The 14,927-nt window shown below is 42.1% G+C and overlaps 1 protein-coding gene across 5 annotated transcripts in view; it reads right to left on the bottom strand.

Moving 5' to 3' along the window:
• Positions 1 to 14,927, bottom strand: part of NHSL1 (NHS like 1) — a 176,964-nt gene that overhangs the window by 92,771 nt on the left and 69,266 nt on the right. Inside the window, exon 1 of one of the 5 annotated variants that reach the window (XM_051615868.1) lies at positions 8,862 to 9,271. The exons of the other annotated variants lie outside the window; for them this stretch is intronic. Within the exon in view, the coding sequence (XP_051471828.1) occupies positions 8,862 to 9,066 (205 nt within the window). The 5' untranslated portion in view covers positions 9,067 to 9,271. Of the gene's footprint in view, positions 1 to 8,861; positions 9,272 to 14,927 lie in introns of those variants that run through there. 5 annotated transcript variants of the gene reach the window in all.

The raw sequence follows: 14,927 nt of genomic DNA, 5'->3' as shown, positions 1-14,927 counted from the left end.
GAAATTAGGCATGAAGACAGAACTGGAATTAAGAGTCTGTTTTTTCCATAGGTCCCTTTTTTAATTAAAATAGTCACTAGTGAAGTGTCTACAAGAGTGTGATTCAGAGTATTAAGCCAAATATGTAAACTGTGAGCACCCCCGCTGCATTAGGGAGCAAACACCTGCATGTGCAAAATGAAACAAAGCCACAGGGAAGTAAGAAAATTCACCTATGCAAGCAAAAGGGAAGAGAGGCAGCAGTTAGTGGGGTGTTTGCTTTGGCAACTTCTGAGCAACTTTACTGAAAACCTTCTACACATTTCTCACATCTTTCACTTTGAGTGGATGGGTGAATGATGCACCAGTTGCAATGCATTTAATTCACAGTTCATAATTCCCTTAGGTACGGTGCAAGTTCACTGGGACACAACATCCAGGGAATCCATCTGCTTCAGGGAGATGAAGTGCCAAGCAGAAGCTGCCATGCCATATATAAGGGAAACTAGAAGGAGCAGAGGCTGTACATACTAATTACCTTTCCTTAGGATGGAAAATATGCCATGCGTTTGTGTGTTGAACATACACGCTCACACTGAAAATACACCCTGAATAGATAACATAAGCACCTAAGCCTTTTAACAGACCACTTAAGCTCAGGCTTTGGAACAACAAGCTAGCCAAAGTTACAGTGAAGTTTCCATTTCAGTTCCCCAGAATAAGACAACAAAAGGATTTCTACCTTCAAGCGGGAAAGAGACACTAGTAGATAAATAGGTAAATGTCAGTAAAAACTAGAATTTAATTTCTTTATTCAGATTCTGCAGCTAAAAGACAAGGAAAATATGTATTTTGCAGATTAAATTACAAACTGTCAAATCCACCCTTTTAAATTGTTGCAAATATTGTAATAGAAGCTAAATACACTCTTGCAAAATTCATTAACTTTAGTCATTGAACCACATTCTTAACCTTTAACTTCACTTTCTTTTCATTTGTAATGGAGATTGGAGAAAACAAGTAGCTGTAACATTTGCAAAGTCCTGCCAGAATGGTGAGCTATGACCAGGCCAGAGACAAAGCTCCCCTCAGTTTTAGGGGACAATTCACAAGCAGTTGGCTAACAGCTACATGGAAACAGAAATTTTCATGTATTCTCTTGCTTGATGAGCAGTGCACAGGAAAGCACATACAGCACATTGTTTCAGCTCAAGCAGTGCATACAATGTCTTGCTGGAAAATATCCAGTCTACTTTATAAAATACAGCTAGCTAAGAGTAACATGTGAAGGTCAGAAGACTCAGTTTTGACCCTCTACTGAGAAGGGAAACGTTTGCCCCAAGTTTTCAGCTTAAGGATTAGCTGGACTTTGGAGGGAGCTAAAACTATCCTGGGAACAAGTATATAAAGTGTATAAAAGTATAAAGAAGTGTAGACATCATGAAATAAAACATGAAACCATTCATAAAGGTCAAAATTATACACTCTCAGAAGGAAAATCACAGCACCCTGTGCATTTCGTTATTGCTGCAAAGCAGCAAGCAGAGGACACGCTATTCTGTGGGGAGCACTGGTCTAGCTACAGTGCTAACCCAAACATCAACTAAAGCTAAACTGAAAGACAAAGTGGGCTGAGATGCCCTTGTAACTTTGGAAAAACATGGTTAAGTCAGGTGCTACTCAATTTGTTTGCACTTCCCAAGACTGTGGTCTTCTGCAGGGACCAGCCAAGAAAACTTTTACTGGAGCTACTCCACAGGTGAAATTCCTGGGGTACTACAGAAGGTAAAAACAGTCAAAAGCAGTCAGGGTGTCACTTTGCAGAAGCACAGAGCTACCCAGAAGGACATAGCATTTGCCCTGGGAGCAGTGACCTGGGGAGCTTCACGGTTCTCAGGTAGCAATGGTTAACTTCCCCTTCATCTGAAAAAAACACACGTCTGAGACAGCAACTCTCAAATGTTCATTCCCCACAGTAATGCTGTACAAGTGTGTTCTTCCCTTCAACTTCATTATAATAAAAAAATTCCATGATCCCCTGAGAGTTTTAAGACCCTTAAAGAGTAAACACACATTTGGGAGAGGTCATGTCTTTTGGAATAGAACGCATAGGCAGTGAAACCAGCCACAAATGTTTCTAAAAATCTACTCAGAAATGTCCAGACTGCAGTTCTCCAGCCACTGCTGCCTGGAGAGGAACAGACTCACTGGGATACTGGCCAGGAAGTAATTTAGCAAAAGTCTGAAGTCATAGGAAATTATTTTGTCTTGTTTTTATTTTCACCTGGAAGGTTTTGATCAGATGGCAAAAACAATTCTATATTTTATTTTTTAATAAAATTTATTTGTACTATAAAAATAGCTAAGGAGAGAAATTTGGCATGGATTTTATAGAATGAATAGCAATGGTGGCTGGATCCATGTTTTTTTGATAAAGGAAAAGTAGATATGTGGGTTTAAGCAAATGATTCTGTGATATGTATTAACATTTCTTACTTAATTTGCTCTGGTAGTTTACAAATTTTTGCTTAGCAAACCCACTTTCAGAGTCCCATCTATGGCAATGTTTACCGGAAGACATGGGAAAGAAGGAGAAGTTTTTATTAAATTTGCATTTATATACAAACATGCAAAAGTTGCTACTTGAAGTTATAGTTAGATGCAGGACTTTCAACTGTCTCCAGCTGTTTTACCAGCATGAACAGTTTCAATTGCCACTGTATATCATTAAAATTTTATGGAATCCTCTATCGTGCCACGATACAAACATGCTAAGACAAATAGTATATGGCTTGGTAATTTATTTAGTGTCTGCTTCAGCTGAGAACAGCTTCCATAAATGCACAACATTTAACAGTTTCAACCACACATCATTCATCAGCCTTAAACAGCAAAATGCAAACTTGACCATGTAGACAAATGATTACAAATGTGTATAACCACATTAAATTTCATCTTTGCTTATAGAACCCATAACGTAAAAGGAAAAGATGTGGCAAGACAAAATTGGTCTTTGTATCAAATCTCTAATTTTTTCCCCTTAAATGTTTAGATTTGTATGTGCGTGCTCATAAGTACAAAAGTGTATGTCTATAAAACATTCATTTCTTTTTTAAAAAGTCTTCTAGAAAAAGGTATATAAAACACATAGTATTTGTTTTGGAGTCCACTCTCTTATGCAAATACTTCTTAAGGTTTCCATAAACTATTATTTATAGACTTGCCCAAAGCTTCAAGGAGCCTTTTCACAGACATATGCACCCCAACACTACAATCCATCACATATTATTGCTTCTGCAAATGCTAACAGCTCCCCTTAGGTTTATGGGCCCTTATCTGCTTAGTAACTGACATGACTTTCGCCCTCTTGAACACAAGATTGTGTGCAAAAAACATACAGGGAAAAGCCCCATTATATACATTAGAATAGTAACAGCAAGTCTGGATTCAGTAATCTTGCTTATCCCTGCCAGTTCTTGGTACTCTTACATCTTGTTCTTAAGCAAAATGTGGCTACTGCTTGGTACCCAAAATCCCCTCATGAACAGTATTCCTAACTTTAAAAAATAGAATTTAACTGTTCATTTGGACTATTGAAAAAGACTGAGCTGATGCTCTGAAAACCAACCTTTGTGCTGCAGTTAGACAATGTCAGAGTTGCAAATCCCTACAATGAGTTTCTGCTGGAAGCACTGAAAACATAAACTCCTCAGTATTACAGAAACCCAAGGTCTGAAGTCCTGACTGTCTCTGGAACATGAAGAAAAATTCATCTGATAGTATCAAACTTACACAATATATCAAATGTTTAAACTGACCACAGGTAGCATAGGCCTAGCTAAAGAACATCATTTTTGCTGACGTAATAAGGCAGCACCAATATTGCTACTGTGACAGAAGAAATTAATTGTTCAGTTTACAGAAATTTAAGGCCTTGGTAACTGTGGCTTCTCAGACTGTGACAGAAAGTGGGTGGTTAGGAAATTAGCTGACAACTTTAGTATCTCTAAGGTAAGAGCTGTCATCAGGACACCAGGATGACGTCCACCAGACACTCCACAAGGACATCAAAGGCTATGCTCACAAATAGTTACTTATGAATTTAAAGGACTTCTAGCATTAAAAGAAAGTTGCCCATTTAGCCTGGTTTTGCTAGGATACGTGGGTATGCCACACATGACATGGCCAGCATATAAGACAAGGCGATGGCTGCCACCTTTTGAACAGGGTTTAACCAGTCTTTAAAAGACCACGGTTATTGGAGAAATTAGGTTTCTCTGACAAAGGAGTCTGAAGTTCAAAGTTTTTCAGGTAGAACAGCCTGCAGTAAAAAGCAGCCAGGGCTTTTTGACTTTCTTGCAATGCGGAAAGGTTGGAAAGCAAGTAAGTGAAACAGGGGCAGTGGGTGAAAAATCAGAGCAATAAGAAGGAAGAGGAGCTGGGGGAAGAGAGGGAAACCTCCACATTGGTTAACAGAAGCTCCTTTTCATGTATTGCCACCAGCAGCCCCATCTGGCTGCTAATTGTGCTTCTCCAGCACCGGCCAGAAGATCGTTGTTGGAAGGAAGTAACAGGAGAAATAAAGTCACTATCTTGGGCATATTTAACTGGCCTGGAGAAACATCTTCCCTTTCTCTGAATCCCTGCCAGCATGGCAGGGAGATTGGCAAGGCCAGCTGTGAAGGCAGCACTTCTCAGAGCTGCTGTCACAAGCTCTTCTTTTCCAACCCTCAAAATTAATGGGAAGAAAGAAAGAAACAAAAACGTTAGCAAAACTTGGTAAGATGTTCTGATGCTGAAATGTGACTAATCTCCTTTTCTGCAAAGGTAAGGTAAATATGCTGAGATCCATACCATAAACTGACTGGTGCTATCTTAATTCAAAATGAACTTGCTATGGCATACTCACTCTGAACAGTGCAGGCCCACATGAATGACTGCTATAGATGTCCATATGGTGGCAACCCTTTGCAACACACACAAGCTCCTTCGCTTCAGTTTGAAAGAAAAACTTTTTTGAGAATGTCTTTTTTAAAGGAAAAAACACTCTGAAAACACCTGGGTCAGGAGCAGCACATTGCCTGTTTTACAGGCTGTCTGCTGCACCTTCAGCACACAGAAGCATATCAAAACATGTTGAGCAGGCCCCAAACCAGGACCTGCTTGGTCTTCGAGGAACAGTGAGTCTTAGGCTCAGCCACTGCAAAAAAATGAAGCTGCCCCCTGAGTTCTCACTGAGCATACCGGAAGTAAGCCGTGCTATGAGAAGAAAAGCAGATGAAAACTAGAACACCTACCACTAAAGAGCTGAAACAAAAATCTGATTGTTGCTACATCTGTCTCTTCAAAGCAGCTGTCCTAGCAGCAGGTGTCATTGCACAAGTGTTTTTCTTGTGCTGTTAACCAGGCTGTTATCCCTCATGCGAAGAAGTTAGGGAGTGCTCACAAAACTGCTTCATGGGTCCCCAGGATCCTGCTCAGCAGAACAAGACAGCTTTGTTGACCAAGGTGGCAGCAGAGCAGCTCCATGACCCAGAAGACCAGCATCTGCCACTCCAGCACCTTCCACAAGAGGGACGCCCCCAGTCAGCAGCACCCCTCAACAAAGGTACCAAGGTACCACTGCTCCAACACCCCACAAGCACCTACTCCAAGCATGCTCAGCTCCATCAGCTCAGTCTGTAACAGGCTGGATGAATTAATCAACTGTGGCCATGCTGGCCTGCCCTCTGCCTTGGAGCAACCATCAGGAATGCTGGGAACAGAAACGGGAGTGGTTACACAAGAGACATAATACAGTTGGAGCACACATAGAGAATAAAAAATATTGTATTAACCCCTCCCCATGCCCCACTGTCCCCCATTACAGAATAACAGAAACTTCTGTTACCGCAAAAGGTAAGAAACTGGAACAAAAAAATTCAGATTGAAGAACAGAAACAGGAATAAGGTTCTCATTTCAAAAGTCCTTCAGCTGAATGGGAGGAACGGGGCTGAGTGAGATATGTTTCAAACAGCAAACCTTTAGTATCAACTCTTAACTGCCTTTTTTAGCAAATGCTTTATCAGATGTGAAGCCTAATTGGTTCCAAAAAACGCTGTGCACTACTGTGTAGCTTTTAAAAACGGAGACTGAAGCAGCAGCCCCTGACTTGACTTCCACACAAACACAGCTCAGCTGTGCAGGACATCAGGGTGTGCCCCACGTTCATCGTTAGCATTTACTTCTTGTTTTTCTTGCTCATTTTAAACTGACGAATCCAACCAATCCCTCTGCTTGCTGCTGTTTGCAAGTTCGCGTTCGCAGCCAATGCAGATTAGCCACTTTGCTGGTAAAACACCAGGCAACACATGCTGCCTTGTGCCAGTCACCTAGCAGCCCCGTGGGAATGCAATATGAGCCGGGAAGACCAATGAAGCGGCAAAAGAATAAGGGGTTTAAAAAGACAGGAAGAGAAACAGCTCAGAAAGAAAAACAACAATTCCCTCATTTTGAATTTCTGTTAACACTCCTGCCTTTACAAATACAGTTAAGCAAAGGAAAAGGGAGGAGTGCCTGTGATTTGTCAGGCTTACCTTTTTACCAGTTTCCTTGAGGAAGAACTGGAGACAAAACTATTTTTGATTAATTAAATGTTAATAGGTTTTGAGCTAATTTAAAATAAACATTTTGCGTTTTTTTCCTATATAAAATCAGCCATCCTTCTAGCCGGTTGTGCATCCCGTCTTTCTAGTCTGTGTTAATTTTAAGAGATGTGGTTAACTTGAGCACCAAGGACAATATTGTTCTGAGCCCTCAGTTTTACAAAGGCTGGCAGCAGTAATGCAACAGTCCAGTGGAGCAAGCTATTTGAGAACACAAGTATTCATTTATCACACATTTTGCCTTTGAATGCAAACCCAAGATGATGACTCAGCCAGGTTCCAATACCCAAACTGCTCTGGTACCATGCATGCCTGAATTGCAGCCAGACACATTTCTCCTGCCTGAGTATATAATCCAAACTCCCTTCAGCCCTGGCATCCCCTGGCAGCTTGTCAGCTCCTTCCAAGCTGAGTATCCCAGTCAGACAGAACTGTAGAGTTAGACTTATCATCCAGGCAGATTTTACAAGTCCAGTCAAATCGTACCCTGTGAAGGGGAAGTAAGTCCTGCATAATCCTTGCCTCCCTCCACCTTCCTTTCAAAAATGACGTATTGTCATCTCCGCTAGAGGCAGGCAGGGAGGCTTTCATAGCTTGCTGCCCAATTACGGGAGGAATTCTGCCCTCCCCCTTCAGCCTGTACAATGGGCTCTTTATATACATCACTCAGAAAAATTAATACACTACTAAGCCATCAGTAAAGCTTCCTTTCCCATCTTTGCCTTGTGGTGGGAGTGAGAGCTGAGGAAGGCAGCATGAGAAACTTTATGGAAGCCATGTAGTGAGCAGCAGCAGGGCTGTGTGGTTCTTCTGATCCACAGCACCTGAGAACCCACAGACATCACAAGTCTACCAGACATTGCTGTGTAATATCAACATGCCAACAATCACAAGGAAAAATTAGCTACCGGTTGCAAATGCAAACTCCCTTTGTAGACTTTTTCAGCAGCAAAAGGGGTTAAACAACAATCTTCAAAGCAAAGATTAAAGTCATCTTCTAGCGTGCTGGGAGCAAAGCACAACTTTATACATCCTGTGTTAATGTTTCTGCATCCAAACCATTTACTGAAGTCACAATTTATCCTGACTTGGAACTGAAATTCTGGTCAAATAGCTGTTAAATCCTCCCAGAAATGAAAAGAAATAAAAATCCCTTTGAAGTTCAAATGCCCTTGAAGAGCCTTTCTGCTCTTAGAGAAGTGACCTTACAGCAGAATTGAGTCCAACCTTACACCTTCCATTAACAAACCAGGGCTCTGGCAGCCCTAGAGAAATTACAACCAAATCACTTCATCAAGTATTTTTAACCACACACACTACTGCCTACCAGCCAATAAATGCACTGGTAGTAGCAGCTCACCATCTCTGAGAATCACAGAATTGTTTTGGTTGGAAAAGACCTTTAAGATTATCCAGTCCAACCATTAACCCAGCACTTCCAAGTCCACTACTAAACCATGTCCCCAGGCACCACATCTACACGGCTTTTAAACACTTCCTTAAAATTTAAGCAAAATTCTGAAAGTTATTTTGATTTATGGTAAATATGAGGTATGCCTGAATAAGTACTTGACAAACTCAGTTTTTAAAAAATCAACACAAAATTAAAAGTCCTTTTTAAAAGTTTCATACAAAATATACTCCAGGTTTGAGTATTTCAGGGATTCCTTCAGAGCTGCCTATCTTGCATCCTACATCTCCTTCCTGCTCTCTGGGGAGCATTTCCCATCACCATACAACCATCTCCTTTATTTTGCATTTGGGACCTCTTTCCAATCTGCCCTCATAAAACAAAATACACTTAAAATTTTCCAGCAGAACCACGAGGCAATTATCCAAAAATCATCCAGTCTGTTACAAGTGGGATCTTACATGGCTTTTGGTACCACTGAGAGAGGAGAGATTCCTGCAGCACCTGCCCAAAGGACCTACCACGAGTGACTATTGGCTACAAGAAGCGTAAACAAGACTTACCTACACACCACACAGGCAGTACCTTTATGTTGTCCAGGTGGGAAATTAAAGGTTTTCCCAGTTGATTACTACAAGCTTTCACAGTTTTAACCCAAGAAAAACCTGGCAAGGCAAGAGCTGCACTTAGGCTCTTGTGCTGCTCCCCTCCTCCTACCCCACCTGCAGCTCCCGGCTCCCAGTGGGACCCAGCAGCTGGACAACAGCACGGATCAGGGGCTGACACAGTAGCAGCAATCACAAGGGTTAAAGAGAAAGGGAGTCACCTTTTCTCTGCTGGCTCCTGTAGGTCCAGTTCTCATCATCCTCGTCTACCTGCTGCACACACATGGAGGAGAGTTCACCATCGCTGCGAAACAATCTCTTTGTCTGCCTTGACAAGGAGGAGAAATTTATCCAGCTTACAGCACGCGAGAGGGAGCCTGGGTTTTGTTTGAGTTTGAAAGATCTTGAAACACACTCCTTTTTCATTTTTCTTTAAGCCAGCTACTGGCCACAGTTCCAAGCAGACCTTTCTGAAGCTGCCCCTGTCCCCTTTCACAGTGGTTTTCATGGGAGGCTACACAATTTCAATACGACTTCCGTCCAGGTTTCTTCTCACTGCATTTATGCCAGCACCAGTATGGAGGTAGGTCACCGTGCCAGCGTAGCTCCCCTGAAGCCGTTTTGATACAGCGTGTAGGGAGCTGCCAAAGAAAACAAAAGGGAGAAAAGCAGCAGAAAGTGGCACCTTGCAGCAGCTCAGGGAAGCATGTAACGGCTGAGCAGAATATAGCACTAAAGCACGTATTTTCCCCATTCTCCACTCAACAGCAAAAACTGTAGCTCCACTCCTTTCCCTGGCATCACTTCCCAGGAGTGTGCAGGCAATTCAGTCCTCTCTTCTGGCTCGTCAGAAACACCCCAGGAGAGCAGAAGAGAGGGCAGAGATCACGCTCCAGCATGGCACAGCTCAAGAGGGACGATGGACTGACCATGCTTCTGCCTTCTCATCCTGGCTGCCCTGCTCTCCCCTAGCGAAAAGCCTGGCGAAGGAGCTCCAGGAAGGCTCTCCTAACAATAAAACAGACTGCGTGGCTATCGCTTAGGATTAGAGTGAAATACGATAGGCTCGCTCTCCTAAAAGCACGACCGCAGAAGCAAAACTCCTCCTTTCCTCAGCCAGTTTGGTGGCAGCTCAAACTTCTGAACCCTGTGTGCAGAAATAGAAATGCACTTGTGCACTTCTGTGGACTTGGAGAGAGGAAAAATAAAATTCTGGAGCTTGTAAACACCACAAACATCCTGAACTGAACTTCAGCACATCTTCTGCTGAAAACTTTAGTCCCTGTTTACCTTGTGGTACGTTTAAATGACACAAAACAAAAACAAATGCAGAGACACAAACAACCTGTGCATGAGCAGACATTTTCAGTGACCAGACTCCTGCTGGTGCGACTACAACTCACAAAACAGGTTTCACTCCGGGCTATGCCATGTTCTGCCACCTTCTCTTTAAACTAGCAGCTGGAAAAAAAACACTCCATGGTGTGAGGCTTTTAAAAAATCAGGCACTACTGAAAGCTGCTGCAATGTCAATTGCTTGTCCTGCATGCCAACACCAATTGCTTCCAAGAGGGAGTAAGCCTGAAAAGTGGAGAGGCAAACACAGCATTTTAAAGCAGACAAAAGCTGGCAATACCAAGGCACCCCAATACTTTTTGACAGGATTTGTCACCAAGATGCAAGTTGACAAAAAACACGTTTGTGTCTTGCAGCGAAAGAATAGGATTGAATGTACAAGATGCCCAATTAAATCAACTCAGTGAATCCCCAAGAAAATGCTGGTAGTAAGGAGCCCAGGAAAACAAACAAACAAACAAACAAACAAACAAAAAAACACCACCCAAAAACATGCTACCTATCTGAAGAACAAACATTAGTGCCTGAACATCCTGATGGCTGCAGATGATTTAGCCAAAGGATAAGCAGCTTAAGAAAACAAAGGTACAGTGTTTCAGCTCTCAAGATGTCAGTTTTATGCTATTGCAGAACATGGCAACCCCCTGGCAGATGCTCCCACAGCCCTCTGGATTCTGCTGCATAGCCTCTTCAAAACCATTAAAAACAAAGGCTCCAGCTTTTTCTGAAACTTATGGTTCTCTGACTCATAATAAGAGGATAAGGTTTAACCCACTGACTGGGAGGCAAAAAGCTAAGTACTGTATCAGATTACCCTATGAATCAACCAGGCACACCAAAGTGACCTTTGGCTCCTACAGCACAGCACAATGGGTTGGCCAACTGTCTCCTGTAAATTATTTAATAGGCTGCATTTAAACTGAGCTGGCCCAGTGAGGTAATGCTTCTGTACATACACAGGTCTTCCACTACTTCCCAAAGTCAGTCGTGATGTAGTGGGTTTGGGGAGGAGGGATTGGGGGGTTTAAGTGAATGGGAGCACACACTGCTAACATTTGCTGTTTCAGCTACGTATCAAGTCTATTTTGGAGTTTTTAATCTTAAAAATACACCTTTTTTTTTTTTTTTAAATTTCCTCTGACAAGACAAGATGCTTGGGTACAGTTTGAGGGTTGGTTTTGTTTTTATTCTTTAGACCTCTCACTTAGAAGAAGACTTCAGGGATGTGGGGTGACATACCCCTAGAGATCCAACAAGTGGTATATCCACTTTGAGACAGTCAATGTTAAAACAGGCAGGATTTAGGTAAAAATCAAGGACCATGCTCTAAGTCAACTTACTGTTTCTTTTGAGAAAGAGCAAACATTTGGAATTACCAGTACTGCAAAGTACAGAGAACTGTAAACTACCACAGCTATTACCAGCTAAATTAAACAGAGCCAGATGTATAAAAACCCTGGTAGGAACTGCAGAATCACCGTCATCTCCTCTACATTGTGCTACTTCGAAACAGAAGATTAGAGAAAGCAACAGGAAGGAAAACCTTTCAGGTTAACCCAAAATACCAGGGTATATCCCACAGACGTGCCCAGAGTCTTGGCAGCAATCTGATCTTAGGAATTTTCCTGACCTGTCTGGAACTCTTTCTTTATATCATGGTGCAGACTCACAGCTTGATGATTCCATGGTGAAAATACTGCCATGGGTGATTGACTGCAACATTTCCACCTGTACTGTAAATAGGAAGTGATGCAATGCTTTGCCACAGCATTACCATCCTTTTTATTTGCAGGGGGCAGAAAGCTTAACATCAGTATACATTGTTGCACATGTGGATTGACAGTAAATTTCCCAAGATGAAGAGAAAACAGCAATGCCATTTGGAAAACAATACACGTTGAGGCATTAACACCAATGGAGATGCAGGTTAATCCATGCTTTAAATCAGTAGCCAAGCACAAGGTCAAGGAGTTGGAAATTTTTGCATCTGACACACTTTAAAGGATTAAATTTAACTTTGTAAAACACTACAAAGCCATTTAAGAAAAACGCTTCTAATAAGCTTAGATAATTTTCTAACCTATTTTTGCCCTTATGAAGTCATCATACAAGTAAGTAGGCTCCATACTTTCCTGGTTACACATGTAAAGACTATGGTATTATTTTTGGTTTGTCTCAGTAAAAGAACATGAAAGAATCACAGAAGAAGAAACCCAGGGTTTGAAGGAGAAAGCTAAATTGGCTCCTTTCCCCCAGCCTTTTTATTTTTAGAGGTGAACAAGAGGAAATATGTGTAGCCTCACAAGCCATCAGGTTTTTTACAATATATCATAACCTGATTGTCAAAGAATTCTCTAAAAGTTGTTAAGCAAACACACAGACATGGCTCACAGCCACTGCATTCCCCTAAGGCTAGCAAACACAAAGAAATGTTGCACAGAAAAGGTTTCGGTTCAGTGTAAAAGACCAACAAAACAGAAAGAGAAAAAACAACCCCCAAACCCCACAGATGTGCTCTGGTTTTGGTTGGGCTATGTTTTTTGGCACAATTCACATGTTAGTTTAATTCCTACATTTCCGAGTCTATAATTTCTGATGACTCAACCAGACAGTAATGAGGGTGATTCACAAGCACAGCTTCCTGGGGCAGCTGCTGCTCCAACAGCCCAGAGGACACCTCTCTCAGGCTTCCTGGGTGTTTTCCTTCAGATAGTAACAACTCATCACTAGCCAGTCATAAAGCCATTTGGATTAAGCACATTCAAAAGCCCATTGAAAAACACCTTGCCTGCAGACTCAGTCCTTTGGTATGCAGCTCTTGCTGCAGCCAGAGAAAGGTGTGGGGTGCCCAGCAGCCCCAGAAGACCCTCCATCCCAGAAACTGCCTCAATACCACTGGATCAGCTACGTATGGTCACTTCCCCAGCATCGCTCATAATCTCTGGGCAGAGGTGTGGGAATTTCAGTAGCTATCCAAAGCTTGTGAACCTGACCTCCACAAGAGGACTTGATGTACAGCACACCTCTTCTCACAGGTATCCTATACAATGCTCACTTCGCAAACTGCTTCGGCATTATGGGGGAGCATGAAACTTCAAGATAAGATTGTGTTCCTTTTTGCTCAAAGCACACGCAGCAAGCAGCTCTTTCCTTTCCAATGTGAGTGGACCTGAGGGGGAAGAAAAATTGTGAAGGAGGAAGAGGATAAAAAATGAAGTTTCTTGCCCAGGATCACAGAAAAGATAAGCAGCAAAGCTAGGAAAAGAAAGTAGGTCTCCTGGCTACCAGCCTCACTACCTATCTAAGTAGGCCCTGTCTTGCACAAAAAGCAGCACCTATTATTTGCTTCTGTTACACCCATTATAGAGCCTTTGAATGCTATAACTACCAATGAAAGTTTCCTTTTTGTTTTATTACCCGCTTTATCCCATTGGGTTGTTTTTTCCAACATAAAAATATACCATAAATGACAACCTAAGAGAGAAGGGAGTTCTGCACTGTAGGACTACTTCAAACATCCCATCCATGTTTCCAACTTTATTAGGTTCATGGAAATGAATAAGTCATACTGCAGACAACCATAGAGAATGAAACAGTTTTTGGACAGTCTGTATGATGTACCTGACACCGGCCTCTCTCCCTTCAACTTCTGTACCCTGGATGGATTCAGTGCATCAAGGCAGGCAATATTTTCTCTGATTTAGTAGCTGTACTTAACCTCAGAAAGGAAATTTCCTAAAACCAAGGGGACAGTTTCTACAAAGCAGTAGACTAACTTGGGCCTGGTTCTTCCCTCTACACCAGCTGCTCTGGGGGGTAACTCCCACCCAGCCAACCAAATGGTGAGAGAGGAACCAAGCAAGGAATACAAAAAAGGTGCTCAGACAGTTTGGTAATTAGTAAAAAAGGTATTCGTAAGAGGGGCAGATCCACCACCAGAATCACCTAGAAGCAGATGCTGCTTTTCTTTAAAATAGTTTGATATCTAAAGAGCTGGCAAGTTGACTGTAAGACACGTACCTGCTTCAAGCAGCTACAAATACATTCACAAGCTTTTGGTTTTATTAATCAAAACAATTCCAGAACTGATGGGAAACCAAAATTTCAGAGGAAATCCACTTGCAAGTATATAAGAAGTTAGGCAACCACTGACTGCAGGAGCAGTTTACAATACTGAGCTTTGCTAGGGAAGAGTATGATGGATATTCTAAGAGATACAAGAGGAAAGAGCTTGAACCACATTAGATTTCAGCCTTGTCTATACACAGATGGATTTTACCTCACAGCAGCTAGTAACTATTTTCCAAATAAAGCAAATTATATTTATTGGTAAAGTAACTTCTTTCAGCACACAGGTGTCAATATGAGGTTTTACATCATCATACAATGTAAGCGGATGAGTAAGAGGACTTTAATTAAGTCCAACAATAAGCAAATGGAATAGACAATTTCAGTTGAAAGTTACCTATGATGATCCTCTAGTCCAACAGCCTGACTGCTTCAGGGCTGACCAAAAGTTAAAGCATGTTATTAAGGGTTTTGTCCAAATGCCTCTTCAACACTGACAGGCCTGAGACACAAACCACCTCTCTAGGAAGCCTGTTCCAGCATTTGATCACCCTCTCAGTACCAAAATTCTTTTCTCATATCCAGTCTAAACCACCCCTAGCACAGCTTTGAGCCAATCCCACATGTCCTATCACTGGACCCCAGAGAGAAGAGCTCAGCACCGCTCTCTCCATTTCCCTTCCTCAGGAAGCTGTAGGAGCCATGAGGTTGCCCCTCAGCCTCCTCTTCTTCAAACTAGACAAATTCAGAGTTCTTAATCACCCCTCATAGGACATTCCTTCCAGTCTTTTCATTAGCTGTGTTGTCCTCTTCTGAACATATTCAAGTACATACTTCTTAAATGGTGGGGCCCAGCACTGAAC

Source organism: Apus apus, chromosome 3 (genome assembly GCF_020740795.1).
Source record: "Apus apus isolate bApuApu2 chromosome 3, bApuApu2.pri.cur, whole genome shotgun sequence".
NCBI lineage: Eukaryota > Metazoa > Chordata > Aves > Apodiformes > Apodidae > Apus > Apus apus.
Note: the sequence above shows the minus strand (reverse complement) of the source record. Positions and strands in the feature narration are given on the sequence as shown.